The following is a 26319-nucleotide window of genomic DNA, read 5'->3' as shown; positions in this document are numbered from 1 at the left end:
TAGATTTCAAATTCCATTTTAGAGAAACTTTTCAAGATATTCTCATCAAATGCCATAATCTTATACAAATTTTCATGTTGCATTACTTATATACATATATCTACACTCGCCAGGGCATTCATGTCCAATGAATATTTTTCTAGTTATGTTGTGGAGTCAATCCCTCAATAACAGGGTTTATTCATGCTGAGTATGACAAACGAGGTTAAAAAAATATATCCCATGTGGTTTTAAAGACAGTAAAGGACATAAGGAACTCCACACTGAAATTCAGCCCACTCGGTATTACAAATGTGTACTAAAAGCTGCAGTATGAAAGAATGTACAGAAAATCATTTTGACATTCACCAACAATAGACTTGACTACCAAAAAAAATATTCAGACGCCAGGTAACGTTATTCCTAAGTGTCGGTTCTGCAGACGACACAGTACTAAATAATTGTTTCTTAAAATTTTAATTAATTATTCATAGGAGGATTTGGAACCAATTTTTTTTTTATATTAAGATTCTATTGCAGTCTTTCATGTATGCTCATTTGCTTTACACCATATGTGCGAACTATCAATTTTCTCTCTTTTCTTACATATAATTTAACATATGTCTTGCACTGGAATAAACAGGTAGAAAATACATATCAGAGAAGAATGTATACTGTTGTATTGGATAGAAATAATTAAGGAGGAATACTGCTTTCTGGAAAAAAAAGTTCAACGACACTACCTCAATTGATAGGTCAACAATCTACTGTTCATGGAATCCGGATTAGAATTTTGCGAACCGATCCGTTGCAGTTTTCCCCTTTCGTTTTTTCAGATATGGATTGATAATCTTAGTTTTTTCTTATATTCAAGTATAAAACACTTCAGTTTAATACAATGTTATTATCTTTTGGCTCGAAAAATAAAAGCATACCTGATATGAAGCGATTTTTTTTCAGTATATTGGTGATTTAGATATGTCTTGGTCGTAGGAAAAGAGATGGGAGCTGGAGACCGTCCCAAAATAAATTTGCTTGCCAATATATAGTGTACTGTTGATAAAAAAAAATTACGTTATGGGTGTGCTCCCTAAATAATTACGATTTCTGACTTTCATTTTTTGCTTGTCAAAGAATTTTGCTTATACTCCATCCAAACTGAAAATGTTTCCTATGGGACTGAGACAATTTATTTAAGGAGTCAAGCTAGGTTATTCAATAGTTTCTTCTTTTCTTTATATAACTTTTTTTTTACATTTCAGTCTGCATACCCGTCGATATTTTTCACCATGATTATCCTACAAGAGAGAGATTCTGCAAATACGTCGAAACATGCACAGGAATGGAACGAGAGCAACTCTCCTTATGTGAACTAAGCTTAAACAGCTTGCTTGGGGCATTTTTTGTCAATGAAAATACAGAAAAACCAAACGGTACCTTTATTTATTAAAGTTGATACCTTAAATAATTTTCAATTGTGAAGTGAAAATTTAACAAATTGATGTTAGGTATTTTGTTTTCTCGCAATATGCTAGATGTTATTGTATATATGGGTTCCTAGATTGTATGACCTCTGTTCTGTTCATATCTCCTGTTACATTAAAAATATACAGTATATTTTTCTTTACTCGTTCTCTGCTGACGAGGTTATATAATAATATGTACCAGATTTTAGTGACAAATCCATCACTTCACATGAACAGATGAAGGTCTAGGAAATATTTCACAAATCAATAAGCAATAGGGTACATGAAGTGTAGTATATGCACCTGGTAATACTGTGTCAGTGGTTCAAGTTTGACTTTTAAGTACATGTTTTAGATCAGAAAACTCTTCACCTGTCACTCAAGAAATGGAGTATACTGATAGTCATTCTAATGTCAACTGATTACTGCTTGTACTTACACAAGAACTGGAAAGAAAGATTTGAAGAAATTCAAAAAGCATTCCCAACGTTACAAGACGATGTTGCTGATGAGAAAAATGAGGTTGTCAAAGAATTAATACAGAAAGACATTGTCCTCAAGGAAGAAAAGAAGGAAAACTGTGTGAGATTTTTATCTGATGATATCCGTCATCAGGTGGCCAGCTACTTTATCAAGAATTGTTTAAAAACTCAGAACGACTACAAGAATTATATCAAATTGTCCTCAGTGGATTCTTTGTTGGAGTATGTCCGCACTTGGTGGTATAGAAGAGATGAGAATGAAAGATGTTTATATTTGCCAGTGAAATTGGAAAAGTTGTTTGTAAAAAGACTTGGCGTTGATACTTTAAGGCACATTGTTTTGAAGAAAGGAATAGAAAGCAGTACGACCAGGTCTAGCTCTGATAGAGATCAAAGGGGATTTAATGAATTTCGAGATAAAATATTGAAATATGGTAAGTTTATGCTATAAACAAACAGATACAAATTTTGAAAGATGAAGATTTAATAATTCTTTTTCTAAAATTCTAAATTTAAGCCTTTCGAATGTACCAAAGGAACCCAAGAACCAAGATGATTTTACTATTTAAAAAAGGCTTTATTTTAACCCGTTCATACAGTTATATTGCGACAAGCTACCTATAATTCGTAATAATTCGATATATGTGGAATTTTTGCCAGGAGTATAGTTGTTTGAACAATTTTCATCTGAACTTTTGTTTTCTAAAGATTTATAATCATGCTGATGAAATAATGTAAGAGATTTTTGCAACATGCACAGTCTTTTGTAAACAGAAGTATTGTCTTAGAGCACTTTTATTTACATTACAGGGAGGATGCCCAATGATGTACTTAACCTTGATCATTTGACAAGAGAAAGATTTTGCAAATTTGCCAGAGCAATTATTGACCCAAATCCCATTTCGATAAGAGCCTTGAGTTACAATAGCTTACTCGGATCTTTCTTCATTGATGAAAATACCTCCAAACCTGACGGTAAGTATAGGTTGATGAAACTAATTGCACTTTACAAATTGTTGTTTATAAGTATCTAAATACTAGTAGTGAGTTTTTAGCTCGACTGGTCAGAGTCCAGAAGAGCTTAGGCGATAGTAAGGTGTCCGTCCGTCTGTCTGTAAACAATTTTTCAAAATGCTACTCCTCCTAAAGTTTTGGTCTGATGTCAACGTAACTTGGCACACAAGTATACTACACTAAAAAACATAATTTAGTACATCGGTTTTTGATGTCGATGAAAGATGTTGCCATTGTTGCTTAAAATAGAAATTTCTGTGAAATTCCTTAAATACGCTATTCTTTCTCTATTTTAGGTCTAATTTAAATGTAACTTGGCACACAGGTAGACTACACTAATATCTATAATTTAGTGCATCGGTTTTTAATTTCGATGAACGATATTGCCATGGTTACTTAAATTAGAAATTTCTTTGAAATTCCTGTGTTCCGCTACTCCTTCTCTATTTTAGGTCTAATTTCAATATAACTTGGCACACACTAAGATGCATAATTTAGTGCATCGGTCTTTGATTTCGATGAACGATGTTGACATATATACTAAAAATAGAAATTTCTGTGACATTCCTTTAAAACACTACTCCTCCTACAATTTTGGTCTGATTTGACACTCAGGTAGTCTACACTAAGATACACAATTTTATTTATTGCTGCCTGTTTCAATTCCGAATGCTACTTTGCCTTTGTTATATGTAGAGACCAGTAAAGTTATACATGTAGTCGCATCAGAGACTTCTGGTTGGGATCTCAATTGTGTTTTGCAGTGCAGCTACTAAAGCAGCTTTTTGAATTGATATGCTGTATTTGTTTAAGCATAATTTATGTTTCCGAGCATGTTTTATGCTACCATAATTTTTTTAATTTTTACTGTCGAGACATTTTTAGCAATTTTGCGCTTGCACAAAAGTCAATTAAATGCAAAAAAAAATCTTACTTAGGTTAAATGTAAAAGTTACAGTATGTATGATTACAAATCATACAAACAAATGTTTTGATAAGTCATTCAAAAGAAAATTCGATCTTAAATAATACTATTTTAAACTCAAATAAAGTGGAATATTTTTATACTTTGAGTTTTCATAAGTTTTATTTAATGATTTATCTTTCTTTCGAATAACAGTCTGATTTTTTTTTTTTTTTTTTTTTTTTTTTTCCGATTAAAATTCACTTGGCTTGGTATATTTTTCTAAAGTTTATATAACACACTTAGCACCAATCTAACATATTCTGAAATTTGATTTCATCTGTAAATCTTTATTTGGTGTGTATTGTCCATATTTGTAATTTTATTGAAACATGACTAATATTTTCCAAGTCTATTTTATTTTCCAGTTATTAGGAGAATTTTAAGAATTATTCACATTTCTTAACCTGTTTAAAATATATTTTATTCATATAAAGAAATGGATTGAACAGCAGGCATAAATGCCTATGATCGTTCTCTCCATATTTCTTAACCTGTGACGTGATATTAAGTCTCCTCCAAAGAAAAAAAATTGTTTGTATCATCTGACCTTAATAGAAAAAACAATACCTCTTTTACTTACAATTTATTGCAAAAATAATTTTTGAACTTTCATTTGAATTTACAAAATATTTTTTAAAAAATACTAACGCATAGGATTATGATCCAAAGTCGAAAAATTATATTGGCATTAAGAGTTCTAGATTCAAGATGTATTTAATGAGCTAATTGATGTAACTTTGCAAGAATAGTAATACCTTTGCATTTTGTTCATTTTATGAATAATAGAAAGTTTTCATTTACGTTCTCCAATCTCATCCTCCCAAGATAACATTTTTAGCTCACCTGAGCCGAAGGCTCAAGTGAGCTTTTCTGATCAAAATTTGTCCGTCGTCTGTCGTCGTTGTCGTTGGCGTCGTCGTCGTCTTTGTAAACTTTTTACATTTTCATCTTCTTCTCAAGAACCAATTTCAACCAAACTTGCTACAAAGTATCATGGGGTGAAGGGAATTCAAGTTTGTTCAAATGAAGGGCCACGCCCTTTTCCAAGGGGAGATAATCATGAATTTGTTAAAAATTAATGGCATTTTAAAAAAATCTTCTTCTCCAGAACCGCTGGGCCAGGAAAGATGAAACTCATGTGGAATTATCCTCAGGTAGTGTAGATTCCAGTTTGTTCAAATCATGACCCCCGGGGCTAGGGTGGGGCCAAAATGGCCGACCCTAGTTTTACATAGGAATATATAAGAAAAATCTTTAAAAATCTTCTTCTCCAGAACCACTAGGACAGGAAAGATGAAACTCATGTGGAATCATCCTCAGGTAGAGCAGATTTAAGTTTGTTCAAATCATGACCCCCGGGGCAAGGGTGGGGCCAAAATGGCCGACCCAAGTTTTACATAGGAATATAAAGGAAAAATCTTTTAAAATCTTCTTCTCCAGAATCACTGGACTAGGAAAGATGAAACTCATGTGGAATCATCCTCAGGTAGTGTAGATTCAAGTTTGTTCAAATCATGACCCCCGGGGCAAGGGTGGGGCCAAAATGGCCGACCCGAGTTTTACATAGGAATATATAAGAAAAATCTTTAAAAATCTTCTTCTCAAGAACCACTTGGCCAGGAAAGATGAAACTCATGTGGAATCATCCTCAGGTAGTGTAGATTCAAATTTGTTCAAATCATGACCCCTGGGGCAAGGGTGGGGCCAAAATGGCTGACCCAAGTTTTACATAGGAATATAAAGGAAAAATCTTTAAAAATCTTCTTCTCCAGAACCACTGGACCAGGAAACATGAAACTCATGTGGAATCATCCTCAGGTAGTGTAGATTCAAGTTTGAACAAATCATGACCCCTGGGGCAAGGGTGGGGCCAAAATGGCCGACCCTAGTTTTACATATGAATATATAAGAAAAATCTTTAAAAATCTTCTCAAGAACCACTGGGCCAGGAAAGGTGAAACTCATGTGAAATCATCCTCAGGTAGTGCAGATTCCAGTTTGTTCAAATCATGACCCCCGGGGCTAGGGTGGGGCCAAAATGGCCGACCCAAGTTTTACATAGGAATATATAGGAAAAATCTTTAAAAATCTTCTTCTCCAGAATCACTGGGCCAGGAAAGATGAAACTCATGTGGAATCATCCTCAGGTAGTGTAGATTTAAGTTTGTTCAAATCATGACCCCCGGGACTAAGGTGGGGCCAAAATGGCCGACCCAAGTTTTACATAGGGATATATAGGGAAAACTTTTAAAATCTTCTTTTCAAGTACTTCGAATTCAAAGCTATGATTAGTGATATTTATATGGAATCATCCTCAGGTAGTGTAGCTTCTAGTTTGTTCAAATGATGAATGCTTAGAAGGGAGGGGGGGGGGAAGTAAATTCAAGCCTGATGTGCTCAGGTGAGCGCTGTGGCCCCTGGGCCTCTTGTTTGTTTTTGTGTTTTTTTTCTAATAAAATCTGGACTCAGAATATATTGTTAGCTTTGTTACAACGCACTTTGAAAAATTACGCATTTTGAAATTTTTTTTTCAAAGCGCGTTAAATTTGGGACCAAATTAACGCACTTTGAAAAAAATAAAATTTATTTTCAAAGTGCGTTAATATCGATTATTTTAACGCACTTTGAAAAAATGTGTATGGCTTGGTCAATATTCTTGGAAATCTTGGGTATGATAAATAATTTAACCTGTTTGATAACTCTTCGGTGATGAGGTCACTCCAGGATGTGAAAGTGAGCGATTTAGATTTTTTTATGCTTTGAGAATTATGCAGATCTGTATCTTTATGGTTTTGTAATATGTCATTGACCATAACGCTACAGATCCCGTAATGCAAGAAAGGTGCAATTTACGGCGCAATATTTTGAATTGCATGATATAGGCAGTAACTCTTTATAACTTCTATTTAGAGTATTTTAGATAATGCCATTCTGTTGTCTGTTTTCACTGTTTGTTGTTTTTCTTCTTCTTCATATTGATCTTGAAAGCATGGCATGACTGTAATTTCTATATCATTTGTCTAAGGCCATTTTGATCGATTGTTGATCCAAGCGGATCCATTTATCAACACATGACTCTCCAGGAGTTCTTGGGCTGTGATTCCTTTGGTTTGGAGGTCTGGTGGATTGTGATCTGTTGGGATTTATCTCCATTCAAGTCCTACAATCAGATTGTTGATTTTTTCCCCTCTGTTTGAAATGAATCGCTTCAATTATTTTTTCCAACCAATGTAGAACAATTTAACTATAACGCCATAATGTGACTTTACATAGATGCTTTCAGATGGTTCGCAAGATAGGCTCCTAATACAGCTGCCATGAGTTTCATCTTGGGTGATATGATTAATTTCAGAGGTGCGACTCTATTTTTTGAGATCAGAAGTGTGGAATTTTCTCCATTTACAAGACATATGCAAGCTCCGTATACATTTGAACTTGCATCTGTAAACATGTGCAACCCATTTTCTACTGAATCACTAGTTGGAATGTGTCGTTGGATGTACAGTCTAATGGATTCTTCAAGGTCACTCATCAGAACTTTCCAGTAATCTTAATCTTGATATATCTTGTCTAAGGCATTCAATTCATGTGAAATTCTGTCTCTAGAGGTTTGAATAAAGATATTTGCCTTTACTATAGGTTGATGTAAATTTAATGTGTCGTTGTCTGCCTTCCACTGCATCCCCAGTACATTAACATTCTTTGATTAATCTTCCACTCTGTCTTCTCTGACTTGGTTCATGGGATCTTTATTATTTAAATTCCAGGTTTAAACCTCCCTTGGTAAGTAATTCCCTGGACTCTCTGTTAAATAATAGTAAGTTAGTAACGTTTCGTCATCATTTAAGCTTGTGAGGACATTGTCAAGGGAGAAACTTCCTTTTAGTTCCATTGTTGTTGTAGATGGTTTTTCAGCAAATAATTTCAGCAGGGTTGCATTTAGGATGAATGGTTAACATGTGACTCGATCTCATTGTTCTGGTCCTTGTAATTGCTCAGCCAAAAGAATCTAGTGTAGTCTCTATCTTTTCCTACTTAACCAACTTGCAGAAAAGCCTTTTCTATTTCAGTTGAGATGGCAAACTGTCTCATCCGAAAGTTCGTAAGGAGAGTTATCAATTCATCGAGCTTAAACTGCAGTCATAGACTAATCTTTTACGAGTAGTAGTTGATTTTTTCCTTTACAGGATGATGTGGTATCTAATGGACTTGTTCACTTGTTTCCGTTTGCTTTACTTCTTCTATGAAGCCTTTCTTGTCCTGTTCTTTGATGATGTATCATAAAGTTTTAACATACTTGGTTCCTTCTCTTGTCGTGTGCAAGTTTTATGTGACTAAATAGATATGGTAGCTTTTATCTCTGCTGTATGGGTTTGAATTGGAACACCTATTGGTGGCAAAAAGTACGTCCATTGGTATGCACTGACTTCTCTCCTAAATGATGGTCAGTTGTACTCTATCTAAGTGACGTAATTCTGTTTTCTTTGATCCAAATCCAGCAATATTGACCACTTCTTTTCCGATAACCTCAAGCAGAAGCTTAGATGCTAATTTTTGGTTGATAAATGATCGTTGTGGTCACTCAACAAAGATGTTGTTTGCCTTAAATTCTGTTCCACTTGGCTACTCGTGTAATGATTCCTGATATCTCCTTGCATTGGCTTTTATTATGAACCTGTTGAAATCAGTCGTCTCATACACCGATAATTCCCTTTTGATTGAATTGCAGATTGTATATATGTCCCAAAGGTCATCATTGTTTTTGACGAGTGATTTCTCGATCGGGGGGATTCTTATGGTAGTTTCTTTAGGATAACAGATACCAGCAAGGATGAGTATGTATCCGGATATGAACCAAGTGACTCCAAACTACGCATATATGTCTCTATTTTAGTTGTGAAATATGGACACTTTGATGGGCCGGAGAATGTTGTGAGATATGGACACTTTGGTGGGGCCGGAGAATGTTGTGAATTATAGACAATAGTACTTTTCTAATTTACCTTGATTTAATATAAATGACTTTTACTGCACTATGATGTCATAGCACTATGACGTCATAGACGTTACTATAACGTTATGTTTTTTTTTTATACTTGTGTAGATTCAAATGAACCACTATACTGTTCAGATGTGTTTTCTATGAGAGTTACAATCTTGACAATTTTGTTGATGTTAACTCTTAAATTTGGAGCTGGAAGGTCCATCAGCTTCTGCGCATATGCATTTGTTAATTTGTGGGTTTGATCTTTCTGATAAAACATCCAAGGCTTGTCAGTAATTGGAATTTGTTGAAGCAAATCCTGAAATAATTTCAGGAGCCTCCCCAAAAAGCAATGCTCGAAGGTAGTTGAATTTCTCAACATCGGGAAGGCTGTTGTTGCTATGAATATTTGATTCAGAACAATCTATGAAAGTCTGCCATTCAAGTAAATTTCCAGCAAACGTAGGCAAGTTTAACTTAGGCAATTTATGATTTTGAATCCTGCATGGTGCTTCCTAAACTAAGCTGGGAAGAGCAGGCATTGTTAGGAATGAAGTGATGAGCATTTACATTCAGATTAAAGGGAGTAGATTTATGAATGTTCTCATTTACTTAACCTTGCGTAAACAGAGTTTGTTCATACAATGTATCCTTCATCAATTATATGAAACGTCAGCATTAGACTAACATACACTCATTTAATTTTTTGCATATCAGTTTGTTAATCTTTCCTAGTATATCCATTTTCTCTTGTAGTATTTTCACTATTTCATGCTTTTTTGTTTCATTTTCGGACTCAGAAATTGTCTTTAATATTCTTGTTATAGTACCACGGTGACGTATTGCTTTTAACTTTACCACACCCATTTCTAGTCTGCTAGCACTTATTTACCAATGCTCACGGCACCAATTTCCAGAATGTTGTGGGTTGATATACGGAAGATGATGAAACACTTCAATTATCGCCACTGCGCAGCATTGTTAAGGCTGAAAAAGGGGGCGGGGTTTAATTTTAGGGAAAAGTTTATTGTGACGTCACACAAAAATATGACTTTCATGTATTCCTCATAATACCATAAAATGAAATAATTTGCAACTTTTAAGTGTATTAGCGTACTAAACAACAATAAAACTTATCAATGCATTAAAAAAGTTGCTAGTTTATTTCCATACAGCTGGTTATAAACAAATCACTGATCGCTATGAACTTGTCAACATGACGTCATTTTAGAAAAAAAGACGTATTTCATATGCTGTGAGAGGCAGATTGAGGTATTTTTAAACAATAAAAATGCGTTTTATTATAAATCAGAATATTATTCGCAGGTTTTAAATAGGCTATTAATACATGTACTAACGTATATCCTTTGTTTAATACGATTATTCATTAAATATTGATAGAATGTATTTAATTCATTTTGTCATGTTTTTATGTACAGGTTAGGTAAATTTTACTTCGAGAATAAAATCGTTTTTTCGCAGGGGCATACTCTAAATAAATCTTAACCATTTTTTGAATATAGATGAATATTTTCCTTAACTTGAAAAGTGCTGCTGTTCTCTTTAAATCGAGAGCGTGACTTTATAAGTACACAAAATATTTGGTAAAAGTCAAACATATTTCGACATGGGCCTATTTACTTGAAATTTTAACTACAATAAAACGCGAATTCTATTCAAAGCAGCAGCACTTTCCAGAAAGAACAAAGTATGCAGAACAATTAAACAAAACAATTAAAAACTTGAATTTTTAATGTCAACTAGGGTATTCCTTGCAATATTCAAATTTGTTAATGACCTATTTTCAGTACACGTACTATGTATATTCATCACGTGACTGTCCTTCGATGGGACCAAACTTCATATAGTACAGAGTAGGCTATACTATGCTATTTCCAAAAGCCTGTAAGTTCTGTGATAATAAAACAGCTTAATAAAAATAAATTCAGTTTTAAAAAAAAAATTCCCGTTTTCGCACTTTTATTTTCCATTGATTTCTCTAAGTAAGCCTTAAATTTAGTTATAATTTTTACACAGTCCAAGATTTTATTAATTTTTCAAATGTTAGCTTAATTAATGAAATGTTTTGTTTTTCACATATATTTCATGCAATTTGCATCCCTCTTTTAAAAAATAAAAAGAAAATCGAAGGTAGTCTTTATTGCAGTGAAAAGGACACAAAAATAAGACTTATTTTATTCAGCTAGATATTTTATAAGTCGCAGTGGGTTTACATAACATCAACAAACGATTGTCATACTGTATTAGCTTCTATAACTTAAATAATTTTTACATTATGAAATAATTTTCTCTCCATACTCAATAAAAAATAGTAAGTATAAACACTTCAACATGTTCGAGGAGAAAGACTTAAATCGTTTCCCTTTGGTTGTAGTGTTTTTTCTAAATCACAAATTGAAATAAAACGATTAATTGATTGAATGTATATTGTTTAACGCCCTCTCGAGAATTTTTCACTCATATGGAGACGCCACCACTTGCCGGTGGAGAGCTGCAAATTTTGTCCTATACTCGGCACTAAGGCCATTGAGCAGGGAGGGTTCTTTTTCGTGCCAGCATCTACTGTGACACGGGACCTCGGTTTATACGGTCTCATCCGAAGGACCGGTCTCCACGTCCCACAGTGGATTCGAACCCGCGACGTAAGGATTGACTCCTTTCTTCGCGACTCTAGAGCAGACGCTCTAACCACTGCGCCACGCGGGCGACGAAAGGAGAATAAAACGAGATAAAATTAATAAATCTGTACCAAGAAATTGATACCTCAAAATAAATTATGTTCCAAAGTTGTTTATTAATAAATATATATATATATATATATATATATATATATATATATATATATATATATATATATATATATATTTTCTAAAAGCATGTGAATAATAGAAATGCCAGGATGAGCCAGCTTTTAACAAGTACAATCTATAGAGCAGGTATGCAAGATCAACGAAACATTTAAGCGCAATTTGACGTCATTTTAATTGTGCCGTTATTGTTTTCAATTGTGACGGCTGTCAAGGGTACTGTGACGTGCCTGAGTCGATGCTGCGTTAAAACGTATCCGCAGATCAAGGAGATCGGGCCTCATTAAGGGGGGGGGCTATGTCGTTCTACGTCAAAGCAGCGTTATGTGACGTCACAATAGCGACGTTTGTTTTTACCGGCAATTTATTTTGCATTATTTAAGAAATAAGGTATCATTTTTTGAGTTTTATTGGGATGTAAAACGGGTTGGCACATGATCAAATCTTCCATAAAGCCCTTCGGGCTTTATGGGATTTGATCACGTGACCAACCCGTTTTACATCCCAATAAAACTCAAAAAATGATACCTTATTACTTATATTTACATTTGTGACTTATTCATACTTTAAATTTGCCTGATTGTGACTTTTAACGTGTGAAATGCATTATTTTTCAAACCCAACGGCATGTATGCAATCCACTGAACGCGCGTCGACCCTTTATGACGTCACTGAGAAATGACGTCACTGAGAACGTTTATCCATACGCACATCTATGACCTCTTGACCCCGTACCTGTATTTATACAGTTATAAAATACGCTTGCTTTCAGTAGTGTTATATAAAGGAAAACATTTGCAAATGTAAATATTTATAATCAGTAACGTTCACAATTTACAAAAAGAAAATTCATTCATCATTAATAACAGTTTTATTTGATTTATGGACTTTGTGTTTATTAGAATTATCTTCTTTTGGTTGATAATACATAGCAATTTCAGTTGTGAAGAAATGCCTCGATGATAATGTAAGTGCAAAAAGATAAGATAAAATTCAGCAAAGAAAGCCGCTTAAATCAGGGAAATATAATTAATTTTATGTTATTAGTTGTATTTTCTTGATAAAACTAAGAAAAGAAATTAAGAAATGTGCTTGTACCTATATTTGCTTATTGATTTATAGTACATGTAGATTTTATTGTGTAAAGTCATTCCTAGGTTCTAATAGGTGCTGGTTGTTGACGGGGAAATGGGGGAGGGGGCAGAATGATTGGAATGAAGAAAAGAGTTAATCGGTTTAAATTGTTTCTTATCAAAACAAAATGCTCGTTTTTCGCAAAATAGTTTTATTTTCATATGTTTGTTAGTGCTTTCTTATCCTTTTTTATTGCAAAAAGGTCAATATTTATGACACAAGAGTACGAAAATAAAGAAAACGTAATATTTCTCGTTTATTTTATCATAAAGGTATACTTTTTTCTTCGTTAAAATAAAGAGATAATTCATTACTTTCAAAAAATATAAATTTCAACATTTTTACACAAAGACTTTTTTAAGATATTACCTATTATGCATGTCGGAATTGTAAAAAATACGACAAGAAAAATAGGGTGATACTTACATTGTGCTCCATTATAATTTTTCATGCGAGATGAGTTACAATGAATTTGCCTTCATTTCAAAGATACAAGTCATATGAATTAGATAAATAATTTTGTTGATTTTGAATGTAGTTTGACAGTTTTGGTTCTTTTTAGCGCATATTTGGGGTAGAACAATATTGTCTGAAAATAATCCATTTTTAGCATTTTACACTGTTTTTGCACGTGCTCCTGTGTAAAATAAGTACATAAAGGTATTGTTTTTAATACCTAAAAATTAAAAAACAAGTGGTCAGGAAAGAAATGTTAAAGTTTTGAAAATTTCACACAAAGACTTTCCGGACATAGGTCCCCCCTCATATACAAACAAAAAATTAAGAAAAATAGAGAAAAATCGCATTAGCCAAAATTTAATTTTGTTGAACTATTTGTGTCATTTGGTAATATCAACTTATAGACCCTATATAGTTATATAATTTTTATTCAAAAGGGAAAACATTTAATCTTTTGAAATAAAAGACACTATCGCATGATTGGATGCAGTCATTTTTATTCTTAATGTCGAAGGAAAAGGTAATGACCTTGACCTGACCTTGACTCTAAAATGAAACGTTCAAGACTAATCTAACTGATACCATCACTTAGTTATATTGTCTTCTTGATTCTGTGAAAATTTCATTAATTTTTAAATACAAGAAGTACAGTTTTTATTTGGGTAGAATCTGATCTTCACCGACCAGACCCAACCTGACACAAAGCAGTCCCACAGCAGTCCCCGAGCGGTCCCAGAGCGTCCCACAGCAGTCCCAGAGCGGTCCCAAAGCAGTCCCGGGGACACTCGCAAAAATTCGTAAAACTTCCGACTCTGCGAGTTTCCTACGATTTATCGCGAGTGTCCCACGAGTTTTTGCGAGTGTTTCTCTACTCAAAAGGAGTTCCGTACGATTTTATGCGCATATGATACGAAAACAGGCGATTGACGGCGAGTGCAGTACCAGTATAGTGCGAGTGAACTGCGAAATAGAACGATTGTACGCGTTTTGGAGATTTGGAAATCTCATTCGCATCAAATCATGAAGACAGCAACATGCTAATACAATAGATGAAATAGTTTCTGATTCTTGGCGCATTGGAGCGAAGAGGCATTGCCATCTGTTGGACAGTATTCCAAATGCATTTTCTACAACGCGACTTTCTCTGCTGAGTCTATCGTTGAAATTGCGCTCCTCATTGGTCAGAGTCTTTCTTGTGAAAGGTTTTATAAGCCATGTCCTGAGAGGGAAGGCGACATCACCCACAATAAAATACGGGATGTTTCTGTTATCATTTGGTAGAGTGGCAGCTTCTGGAAATCCAGTATTTTAATTCTGAGTTGTTAAACACAGTAACATCTGATGCAGAACCATTTGTACCTACGTCAACCCAAATGATTTTATAATCAGCATCAACAAGGCCCATAAGAATGAGGGAGTGGAACCCTTTATAGTTGCAATGAAGTGAACCTTCGTTTTGGGGGCATTTTATAGCATTATGCTTCCCATTCAAAGCACGTACCAAGGACATGGTCCAGGTTCCATCTAATTCTGAACTGCTCAGCTAACTGTTGCCCCTCATCTGTAGTTGTTGGACATGCATTTGACTTCATCAGCTTATTCCACTATTATACTTTCATAAACTTCACGAACCAGCAAGGAAATTGTATTATGTGGAACTCGAAATCCGTACATCAGACTTGTGTATGACTCTCCTGTTTTAAATACCGAAGTGCGATGGCCAACTTTAATCCAGGTTCCAAAGCCCTTCTGTTGTTGTTTTTTTTTTTGTTTTTTTTTTTTGATAATCTGGGACTCAATCTGTCTCCAAGCTCTCTAAACATATCTGGCTTTACTCTGAGGAAGTTTTTGAATGACAATACATTCTCCGTTTCAAGTTTTTCATCAAGCGATCGAAATATCCATACTGACTACGTCTGGTGATCCATGGTCTTATCTAGTATCTTCTTTGCCTCTTTGGACGACCGTTGTGTAATTAATTGGCAATGGCCCTGTCATTTTCTGCTATATTTTGTTCAAGTTCCCCTAAATATTGCAGCAGTTGAAGCCTCCGCACGGTAGCTACTGCCATAATTATACAATTTCGAAATTATTCTAAAGAATTTCAACCAACCCTCTCTCTATATATCTACTCCAACCAAGTATATTCGTAAGAACTGTTCGTGGGAATATCGTGTATGCATCGTACAGACTTATAGATATGCGTTTAAAACCGTGTCTTATCGTACAAATTCGTATAAAGATCGTAATTTGATCGTCTTTGTTCATACCTTACTCGCCAAAATTCGTTCTTTTATCGTATAAGCCTCGTACATTGTTGAGCGGACATCGTAGTCATATCGTGTCACGCTGAAAAAAATCACCCTCTGTCAAAAAATGTTAGGCTAGCGTGGCGATTGTTGGCGATTTATGTTTTTTTTTAATAAGTCGCGTGGAATCGTAGCAAAAATCGTGACAGTGTGACACGGCCTTAAGTGTCTTTGACAAAATCCAATACCTACATGGATCATTGTGACCGAGTGATATGCTTCAGTATTTTATAATTGTATTTAATAATTGACATGTAGCAATACAAAAAATCAGAAATGTTCATAAAGAGATATGTTAGAGATTTGAAGGTTATCTTAATATTATGCGAGATAAATAGAACACTGTGGTTTTACGTAATCTGCAGATTGACGCAATAAGTTGATTTATGTTTGCCCATCAATTATAGCAAATAGAATGACCACTCATGTAGAAGAAATTCTAATACTTTAATTGTAATTCAAATACATCTACACCCTCTAAATACGATGCCGGCCTAACACAAGTGTATATATGACCAAAATGTTTTGAATAGAAACTAGTTGACTGCTCTGAAAAGCTGGCATCTCGTATTGTTCATGGTTTAATTAGTATATATGTTTTAATATTTGTTTTTTAGATCAGAAGAGTCTTCATCTGTCACTCAAGAAATGGGGTATACTTATAACAATCTTTATGTCAGCTGATTACTGCTTGAATCTACACGCTGAGTGGAAAGACAAAATTAAAGAAATTCGAACTGAGTTCCCCCCATTACAAGAGGATGAACGAGATGAGGAAGACCAATTGATTGATGAATTATTAAACAAAGACATTGTTCTACAGGAAGACGAAAAGAAAAACTCTGTGAGATTTTTATCTGATAATATCCGTCATCAGGTGGCCAGCTACTTTATCAAGAATTGTTTAAAAACTCACAAGAACTACAAGAACTATATCAAGTTGTCCTCAATTGACTCCTTAATGGAATATGTTCGCCCATGGTGGTACAAAAGAGAAAGCAATGAACGGTGTTTGTATTTGCCAGAGAAGCTGGATGAGTTATATATCAGGAGAGTAGGAATTGATGTAGTAAGACATGCTGCTTTGGCTGGAAGATTGTCAACAGAATTACACACAACACCACGGACTATTCCTTCATATTATTCTATGGGGAATGTTCAATTTAGACACAAAATATCGAAATATTGTAAGTATCTTCAGTATATACGTATATGAAACAGTCACAGTGTCCAGTTATTTTAATAAGAAAGTTTTTAAAAAGAGAGGCAACATAGGTTAAATGGTTAGCGCTTTCATAATTATCTTCAGACGTTTTGCAAATTCAAACATAACGTTTTTTTGTCGTAATGTCTAACAGAATTATAAATACTTTTTCAATAAATGGAATATCTGACAGCTAGCTTTAAAGTGCTTGCAGTATGTTCACACCTCTGAAACTAAATCCGACATGTGTTTATGAAACATATGGAGATAACGGACAGTATTCAAGATCAAAAGTCCATAAAACAATACAAAATAGGAGCAGAGCAAACAGGGACCTCCAAAACATCAGAGATGGTACCATGGAGGAGTGAGCATCCCCTACCGACCGGTCACACCCGCCTTGTGCTCCTTGTCGTGATTGGAAAATATCCGTTGTCAATTCAGTGTATAAATAATGGACTAACAATTAGTATGGAAAAAAAAATCAATCAGCATTCGACTTAGTAATAAACTGTATTTTTTGAAATGGTCATTGTATCGACCATAGAAGTTACGAAATGATGACTTTAAAAGAACCTAATGAAATTAAAGAATCCTGCAAAAATCAAATTAAATCAAACTTTTAAGACTGGTTTTAATTTTTTTAATAAAGTATTTTTTTCTTTTTCTCCTTTATCATATTACCTCTAAAGAGTTGATAAAAAGGTAACACATAAAATATTCGTGTCGGCACAAATCAAAGTGTTCGCTGAGTTTGATCTTACGGTAGGTAGGTTATGACATATATTGATTTCGTTGAGATTATGAACGATATGAGTATTATTTTGGTTTTTATGGTTGTTAGTTGTGACTAGTGGAAATATTTTTAGTTTCCTACTCATCCTTAAAAGTTGGAATAATTAAGTTTCTGTCTGTCTAGTTCCTTTACTTTCCTGATGCCATCGTTCATTAAGTTTAAAGGATTATATTGTTCTGAGTTTTCAGTTCATCCAGACGTGGATTTCTGACAATTGTGCATATTCTTCGGGCTAGGTTGTATACGGTATTGCTCTATTAATGTTTCGTAGGTGGCAAGATCTGAAATACTAATGAATATCAGTACTATTATAAAATATATCTCTGGAAATTTGTTTTGCTTCACTTACATGTTGATACATTATTTTAATCAAAGTACTGAAAGTACTGAAAAGCGGTTAGCATGCTTTCAGTTGACATGAAAAAATGCATGAAATTATGATATTAAAGTATGCACAACTTTGTCCAATGTCAGAGAAGAAACAGACATTCTGAATTTTATAATACTTTAATTACTAAATAGTAAAACCAATAACATCCCAAACTGATATCACAAATGCATTTTTCAAAATATCAACATGAGATTTCTTCAGTTTGAAAGACAGGAAATGAAATTTAAAAACCTTTGGCTCTTGATTACATATAAAAGGAAAGTTGTTTTCTAATCTATCAATACTAGTTTTTTCGAAATTTATTTGTCCATTGCAAGAATTATCCAGTTTTTTTTTTTTTTTATCATTTTCACTTTCTTCAATTTGTAGGTTAAGCACATAACAAATTTAATTCAAATTTAAAAAGTATTTTTACAACTTATACTTTCCGTAGGAACTTAAAAAAAATTAAAAAATAATGAATAATCATTAATTAATAATTGATATTTAAAATTTTTACAGCTGCAGATCTCTATCGTTATGGTTTTATATATTTGTCTTTTACCATAACGCTACAGATCCCGTATTGCAAAAAAAGGTGCAATTTACGGCGCAATATTTTTTGCGAACTTTTGGGGAGAATTTCTCCACTTTCTAGCAATGGTCAATCAACTACCTTTCACTCCCTAATTCTAGACACATTCTGTAGCTAATATGTATATCTTATCCACCTCCCAACCATTTATTTTTGTCCCTACAGGCAATAAACTCGCTTGAGGTGAATTTTCAGCAATCGAACAAATAATTTAAATCAGGCGAGTGTATCACTTGTAGAGACGACTATAAAGGGTTGGGAGATGGATAAAATATACAGATTAGTTAAATAATGTGCCTAGAATTAGGGAGTGAAAGATAATTAATTGACCGATGCTGGAAAGGGAAGAAATTCTCCTCAAAAGTGCGCAAAAAATATTGCGCCGTAAATTGCACCTTTTTGCATTACGGGATCTGTAGCGTTATGGTCAAGACAATTATATAAAACCATAACGCTACAGATCTGCAGCTAAATTTTTACTAATTGCAACTTTTTTCTGCAGATTTCATATATCGGTTGAATTTAAAGGCCGAGATTTTTTCTCAGGTAAGGGGAGGGACTAAATTTTACATGCGTGGAACCCCGAGGCATTGACAGTCGTGCAGACCGTGGGAAGCGCTAATCACTATACACAAACAGTATACACAGGAAGTCCATGGGTATTACCTGTACAGCTTGATGGCCTACTGTTCATCATAAAATTTGTAGCATCGTAAATAAAAAAAAAAAATATCAATAGTAAGAATTAATGATAATTGTAAAATTTCGTAATTTCAGACTCGTATCTAATATCAAGTAGAAAAAGGTGCATTTTGAGATTTTGATAACATACATATGTGAAGAGCAGGTAATTCTTCAATCAAGAATAAACATTTCTAAAATTAACCATTATTGTTAATAAAAAATTCTCTGTTCAAAAAAGAGTCGATAAAGCCCGAAATCAATTACGTGTTCACTTGTGCATAATTGCAGGGAGGTCAAAATAACATTGGCTTTTCAGTTTTCAGTTTCCTTATTTCTTTAAAGGTGCCTGGACACAGATTTGAAGTTAATATTTTCTGTATAATGTCACGAATTACATATTTGAATAACATATCAAACAAAAATTTATTAAAAATTTTATTTCATTCAAAAGTTTTTAAAACTTTTTTTGGCGGGTTTGATTGACACATCCTTGCACTTTCACAAATGTTAACTTGAGAATCACAATGCCGATTAAATTCCTTACAGGTTGATACATTATTTTAAAAATGGTAATATGTGCTGTCGATAGAGTGAACAGTAAAATACAATTGTTCGGCGTGAGATCTACAAACTCAGGAAAAAGTCAATCAAATTGACGTGCAAATGAAAAAGAAACTAAGAAAGATTATATTAGGAAATATAATAACATTGTCAAAGGAAAAAAACTCAACAGAGACCTAAATTTTGTTTAACGTCTGAATATAAAAATGAAAGCGCTCATGTTTTAACCTATGTTGCCTTCTTCTAATTTTGAAAAAAAAATAAATTTAGAATATATATTGTTTTAAATTTTATTGTTTTAATATTTGCTGTCATTGATCTTGCAGGATTTAATAATGGAGTAATGTAGAAATGTAACAAAGTATTATCTTACATTTTAGTAAATGTCCCCGGGGAAATTCTCATTTGGGGACAAGAAGCACGGTGTAGGTATGTTGATTGTGCAAAAAAAGGAACACGACAAATACATAGAGCTCGAGCAATGATAGTTGGTTGTGCCGGTGCTGGAAAAACTACCCTTTTGAAGCGTCTTCAGAAACGAAGTCTAACCGAAATAAAACAGGTTAAATCTACAATAGGTTTAGAAGTTCACGAGGACATATTTGAAATTGATCCAGATTCCTGCATTTTGAAAGGTAAATAAAATTAATTGTAACAGCTTTAGAAAATTTATTCAAATTATTTTTTTCAATTCAAGAATATGTACCTCTCGGTATTTTTGTCCGAGTGTTCTCAACCAGAGAGCTACTGTTCTGTAGCTACTTTAAGCATCTTATATAATTTTTTTTTTCTTCATTTTTTGACTTTCTAAACAGTATCACTGACCCACTGTCTTTATTTGTTTTTATATTAAAGATATCCTTCGAGTAAACAAAATTGGAATTCGTTCAGCTGAAGGGCCACATTAATTTTCTAGATAAATAATTAAGAAAAAGGATTTGTCTGTATAAAAATTAACTTGAGTAAGTCAAGACCAGAAAATATGAAACTTATCCAAAAGTATGCTGATTGAGTACACCTTTAAGTCATTGCAAGTTTTCTAAGGAGGGGCCACAATTTCAAACTAAAATTTGTTATGGAATGTGCCAATTAATTGACTGAAACCCTATATAACAATTTCAATGTTAGTATAAAATGGAATCTTAGAGCTTTCATTTCTTATAACAAAGTTTCCTCTTAGAGAACAGATATTGGAAAAAGGACTTTTTAGAATTGTCATGACCTTGAATGTTCAAGAAAAAAGTTTATTTCATCGAGGAATTAGACTGGGAGAACATCAAGTTTTCAAAAATATAAACAAAATTGTTAAATTTCGAGGAATTTATCTTTCATTAAATAGTTGCACATTTTGGATCATAGATTGTGCTTTATATGAAACATTGAAAAACAGGTTAGAATGTTTGGCAATTTTTGGAGATTTCAGCATATGGGAATAATGACGTATTTCTTGTCAATATAATACATACTATCAAGAAAATTAAGACATTTTCATAAGTTGTGCTCATAAATACACACTACATTGTCTATATTTTCCCGTTGTTTTCCAACCATGAGAAGGAGCACGCAGCGGGTGTGACCAGTCGGTAGGGGGTGCTCACTCCTCTATGTCACCTGATCCAACCTCTGATGTTTTGGGGGTCCGTGTTTGAGCTGTATTATTCAAATGGACTTTTGAGCTCATGAATACTATTCGTTATCTCCATAAAAGTTAAGTTCAGATTTGTAGAAATCATGGTCTAAAGGGATTATTTTGTTGTCATAATGAGGCATCATGTATTTAAGTAGGAATATATGCGAAAGTCATAATGAATCATAATCATATGCACGCATTCTTGTATAATGTAGGATATCTTTGCAAAAGCTGAGGGTGTAAATAATGATTAAAATAGTTTATAATTATTCTCAAGATCGTTTAAGCCATAATTGATCATATTTATATGGAAGCATGCTCAGATAGTGTAGATCCTTTATTCAAATTATAACCCCCGGGGGTGGGGTATGGTCACACTGGACGATCAAGTATAACTTTGGAATGCATAGGAAAAATCTTCAAAAATCTTCTCAAGAATAGAAAAGCCATGATTTATCAAAATCAGGACCCCGTGGGTAGGATTCATTGTGGTCCCATATTGTCGTCCAAAAAATGATTTAGGGTAATATTGTATACTTTAATACATTACACATTACAGAACTCTTTCGAGTTTAAGTTCATATATGGTACTCTGAATCTTCAAGCATTCATTCGCCCACACCAAGCACTTCCACCAGGTGTGTGAGAGATGGTGCCATTTATATATATATACTGGAAACTTCCCCAGAGCAACGTTTTAAATCACGAAATCATAACGGGAAAAAAACCTTACATCATTTCCAATTTGTTTAGAATACTGCTCTGAGGACCACTGATATACGTAGAGATTAATTTGTCATTGTTTTTCAGATACATTTTTCAGAAAAAAAAAATAAGAACTAACGGAGCTAAGAAAATAATTCGATACAAAAGCTCAGAAGACCCTAATACTTTTTTTTATTTTCCTGTACAGCTTTGACAACAGAGACTGATAAAGAGGGGAAACCACTTCTGAGTGTAATGGATTTGGGGGGACAGTGTGCCTACTACGCCTGCCACCAGGTTTATCTCAGCAGAAGGGCCTTCTATCTCCTTGTCATTGACATGTCCAAAGACTTCATTGAAACAGTGGATCCTTCAGAGTGTGAACAGGAAGAAACAATGTTTGCAGACTGGACATATGGAGGTTATTATTATTTTTTTTTTACTTTTTTAGAGTGTACTAAGGTGAAACGTATGGAGATAACGAACAGCATTCAAGAGAAAAAGTCCAAAAAAAACAATACATAATAGGAGCAGAGCAAACATGGACCTCCAAAGCATCATTGGTGGGATCAGATGCCATGCTGGAGTGAGCATCCCCTGCCGATCGGTCACACCCGTCGTGTGCTCCTTGTTGTGATCGGGAAATAACGGAAAATCCGTTCTTAATTCATTGCTTTAATAATGGACTTACAATAATTTTTCTGTTGAAAACTTAAATATAAATCATTGTATCTTAAAAAAAAACTCTTAAGCTATAATAATATGTTACAGAGCATGTTATCCTTTATTCGAGAATTAAACCCACTCTTAGATAAATGTCCTGCAAAATGACATACCGTATATACTCGCCTATAAGTCGGTATTTTGGGAGTTAAATATTGGTTTAAAACTCTATGTCCGACTTATAAGCGAGTCATAAAGAGACAGTTATTTTTCTGGGGGCTTAAAGGTACGATCTTATTTGCATTTCCGACGATTATCAAAGAAATTGTCTGGATATATAAGATCATTTATGTATTCTTAGATTGTATACATAAAGTGCAAATAAATACATATCTTAATAATATTATTTGCATTTTAAGTGACATAGCCTTTATGTTTGTTAATTTAAGATTAAATATCAGTTTCATTTCGAAAAATATTAATTGAAACCAGGTTAAAATGTCAATGGATTTACTTGAAATTGTCACCAGATTTTGGCAAAAAAGTTTTACCGACTTATAGGCGGGTCAATAGCAAATCCCACCAAATTAACCTAAAAAATTACAACCGACTTATAGGCGGACCGACTTATAAGCGAGTATATACGGTAGTTTCTGAAAATGGGAAAAATGGGAAATTCGGTATATCTTGAGAACTTTAAAGTTAGATAAAAAAAATTGTCTGCGTAAATTTTTCAAATCTTAAACGTGTGTTCATACTCCCCTGAGTGCCAAGGATAGGATAAAATTTGCAGCTCTCCATCGGCAATGGGTGGCGTCTCCATATATATGAGTGAAAAAATCTCGAGAGGGACGTTCAACAACGTACAATTAATCAATCTAATTAGAGATCGACAATTTACAGATTTACTGTCATTTAACGTAACTGACATAATGTGACTGATAAGAACAAAAAGCAATAACTGGAATGCTTTCCATTTCTATTCATAGTAACAATGTTTAAAATAAACATACTGCAAATGTTCCATTTTCTCAAATTAGGGAGGGGCAATTGCAGACTTACTCTCATTAACTGTAGCTGAAATAATGTAACCAACAAGAACAAGAGAACATTTACCGAAATGCATAATAAATAGGGGATTTTCCATTTCTATTTATAGTGACACGTCAAAAAATAGACATGCTGCAAATCACTGACAAAACATAGAATCTTGCACTATTTTGACAAAAGTTATGGACAATTTGCAGACTAGCTGTTATTACCAGTTATTGACATATGGTGAACGACAAAAACATGAAAGTATTTACCGAAATGAGTAATAATTAGAAGAGGTTTTTATTTCTATTTTTAGCAACACATGCCTAAAATTAGACATATCGCAAGTCAAGAAGGAAATACAAATCTTTGTCCTTTTTATAACATAAGGAATACCCAGCTTGCAGACTAATTATTATTGATATAATGTTACTGACAGTAACAAGGGAGCATAAGATGAAATGGAAATATCTGTGGGGATTTCAGTTTGTATTTATTACACCACACACTTAACAATTACATTTGTTTCAGCATTATGAAATAAAATTGAAAAATAAAGTGGACAATTTTATTTTTATGTATTGCTCCTAACGAAGCTATGCAATAAATTTCCAACATATTTTGCAATCTTTAGTTTAATTTTTTGTATTCCGGGTAAACTCATGTACAGTGTAGTTCACTGTTATGTTGAAGGCACGATAATGACACAATGCATTGACGATGGCGCGATGTAGTGCTAACATGACGATGTTGTGATAAAGCAATGAAGCGATAGTAAGTATCTCTTTTTATCCTGCATCTACCCCTTGCATTGACCTAATAAAGGTAACCTAATAAACCAAAGCTTTATCCGGTCACTGCCCTAATAAAGCCTCGTGCATGTGTTCCGACGTTCTAAACACTGTGACGTCACATAAACTGCAATGTTTACGCCATGGCGTCATAGTTTCAACTGCAGAGATGTGCCTAAATCTGTCGAAAATAGCTAGTTTTGGACGCTCAAATATAATATTTTGTTGCAGGATAAACAAAATACATGATAACTGTCTTGAAATATAAGCGATATTTGGGCTCGGGTCGAAAACGTAAGAGGGCTCGGCAAGCCTCGCCCTCTATCACGTTTTCTTACCCTCGCCCAAATATCGCTTATATTTCATGACAGTAACCATGTATTTTATATATCTTCATCGAACTTTGCATCATTGCTATCACAGATGTGGCAACGCGCTATCGCTCCACTGAGCCATCACATCGTTGTCACAGTATTGTAGCACCATCGCATTATTTCATTGATTTATAGTCATTGCATTATAGATCATCGCTTCACAGCACCAAACCGTTATGGTGCAATGACGCTATACCGGTAGTGGACTTCATAGCCCTATCCATATTCCATAAACAATCTGGAATGTAAGTAATTTTAGATCGGAAAAATGAGAAACACACTAAAAGCTAAAAAAAAATGGGAATACAGATGAGGTCATGCAGATCATTATCGCACTATCTAGCATCAACTGTTTTGGTAATGGTGTGGGGACGCAATGTTGCAATACCAATGACCCGATTTTGGTTCAATGAAAAATATGGAGATAACGAAGAGTATGCGATATCAAAAGTCCATAAAACAATACAAAGTAGGAGCAGAGCAATCACGGACCACCAAAACATCGCAGGTGAGAATAGGTGCCATGGAGGATTTAGCATCCCCTGTCGACCGGTCACACACGCCGTAAGCTCCTTGTCATGATGGGGAAACAACGGAAAAATCCGTCGTCAGTTCGGTGTAAATAATGGACTAACAATTAGTATGAAAAACGTCAGTCCGCATCTGTCTCAACGATAAATTGTATTTGCTGACAAGGTCATTATATCGACCATAGAACTTACGAAATGATGACTTAAACAGTTTAACTGTTTAAACGAGACTTCTAAAATTCTTGGAGGCATTCACTACGTATATACTGTACTGCCCCCTCACCTGGAATTAACCTCTCCATAAAACTTCTCTGCCATTAAAAATAGATATTTCTATATTAAGAGTTTAGTATATCGTTATAAGGAAAACTTAAGCATACATGTATCTCATTCTTTTTAATGTGTTTGGAAACTTTTATTTTCATTTTTCGATATTCTGCGAATTATAAAACCCGGTGAGTTCAGAGTAGCTCTGGCAGTGGTTCTGGCAAGAGTTGGCAAGACTATAGAGAGATAAAATAAATTATTCACGGAAACGTGGCTAGGAAGTGCCTTGCACGTGGATACACGGTAAACAGAAAAGTATGTTGCGCTTCACTTTTCTCCACTTCTTAATATCTGCAGGAATGTATTTCAATCGATCTCTCTTGAATTCATTCAAACTTCTATAATATCATTTCAATAACAGAGTGTCACTTCGCGTGGTCAAGTTTCACATGTTGATTAACATGTTACTCATCGATTGGATGTTTGATTTCA

General features: G+C 34.0%; 1 protein-coding gene across 2 annotated transcripts in view; it reads left to right on the top strand.

The window, feature by feature from the left end:
- Positions 1-26319, top strand: part of LOC134257544 (uncharacterized) — a 56675-nt gene that overhangs the window by 21125 nt on the left and 9231 nt on the right. The window contains exons 4-9 of one of the 2 annotated variants that reach the window (XM_062740146.1): positions 1242-1412; positions 1801-2361; positions 2738-2902; positions 16240-16809; positions 20213-20467; positions 22376-22588. In XM_062740146.1, the coding sequence (XP_062596130.1) occupies positions 1242-1412; positions 1801-2361; positions 2738-2902; positions 16240-16809; positions 20213-20467; positions 22376-22588 (1935 nt within the window). The remainder of the gene's footprint in view (positions 1-1241; positions 1413-1800; positions 2362-2737; positions 2903-16239; positions 16810-20212; positions 20468-22375; positions 22589-26319) is intronic. The other variant, XM_062740147.1, reaches the window with a different exon arrangement.

Source organism: Saccostrea cucullata, unplaced genomic scaffold (genome assembly GCF_032062105.1).
Source record: "Saccostrea cucullata isolate Sc308-1 unplaced genomic scaffold, CSIRO_AGI_Scuc_v1 ctg1912, whole genome shotgun sequence".
Classification (NCBI taxonomy): domain Eukaryota; kingdom Metazoa; phylum Mollusca; class Bivalvia; order Ostreida; family Ostreidae; genus Saccostrea; species Saccostrea cuccullata.
The sequence above is the reverse complement of the archived record's forward strand: the minus strand, read 5'-3'. Positions and strand labels throughout refer to the sequence as shown.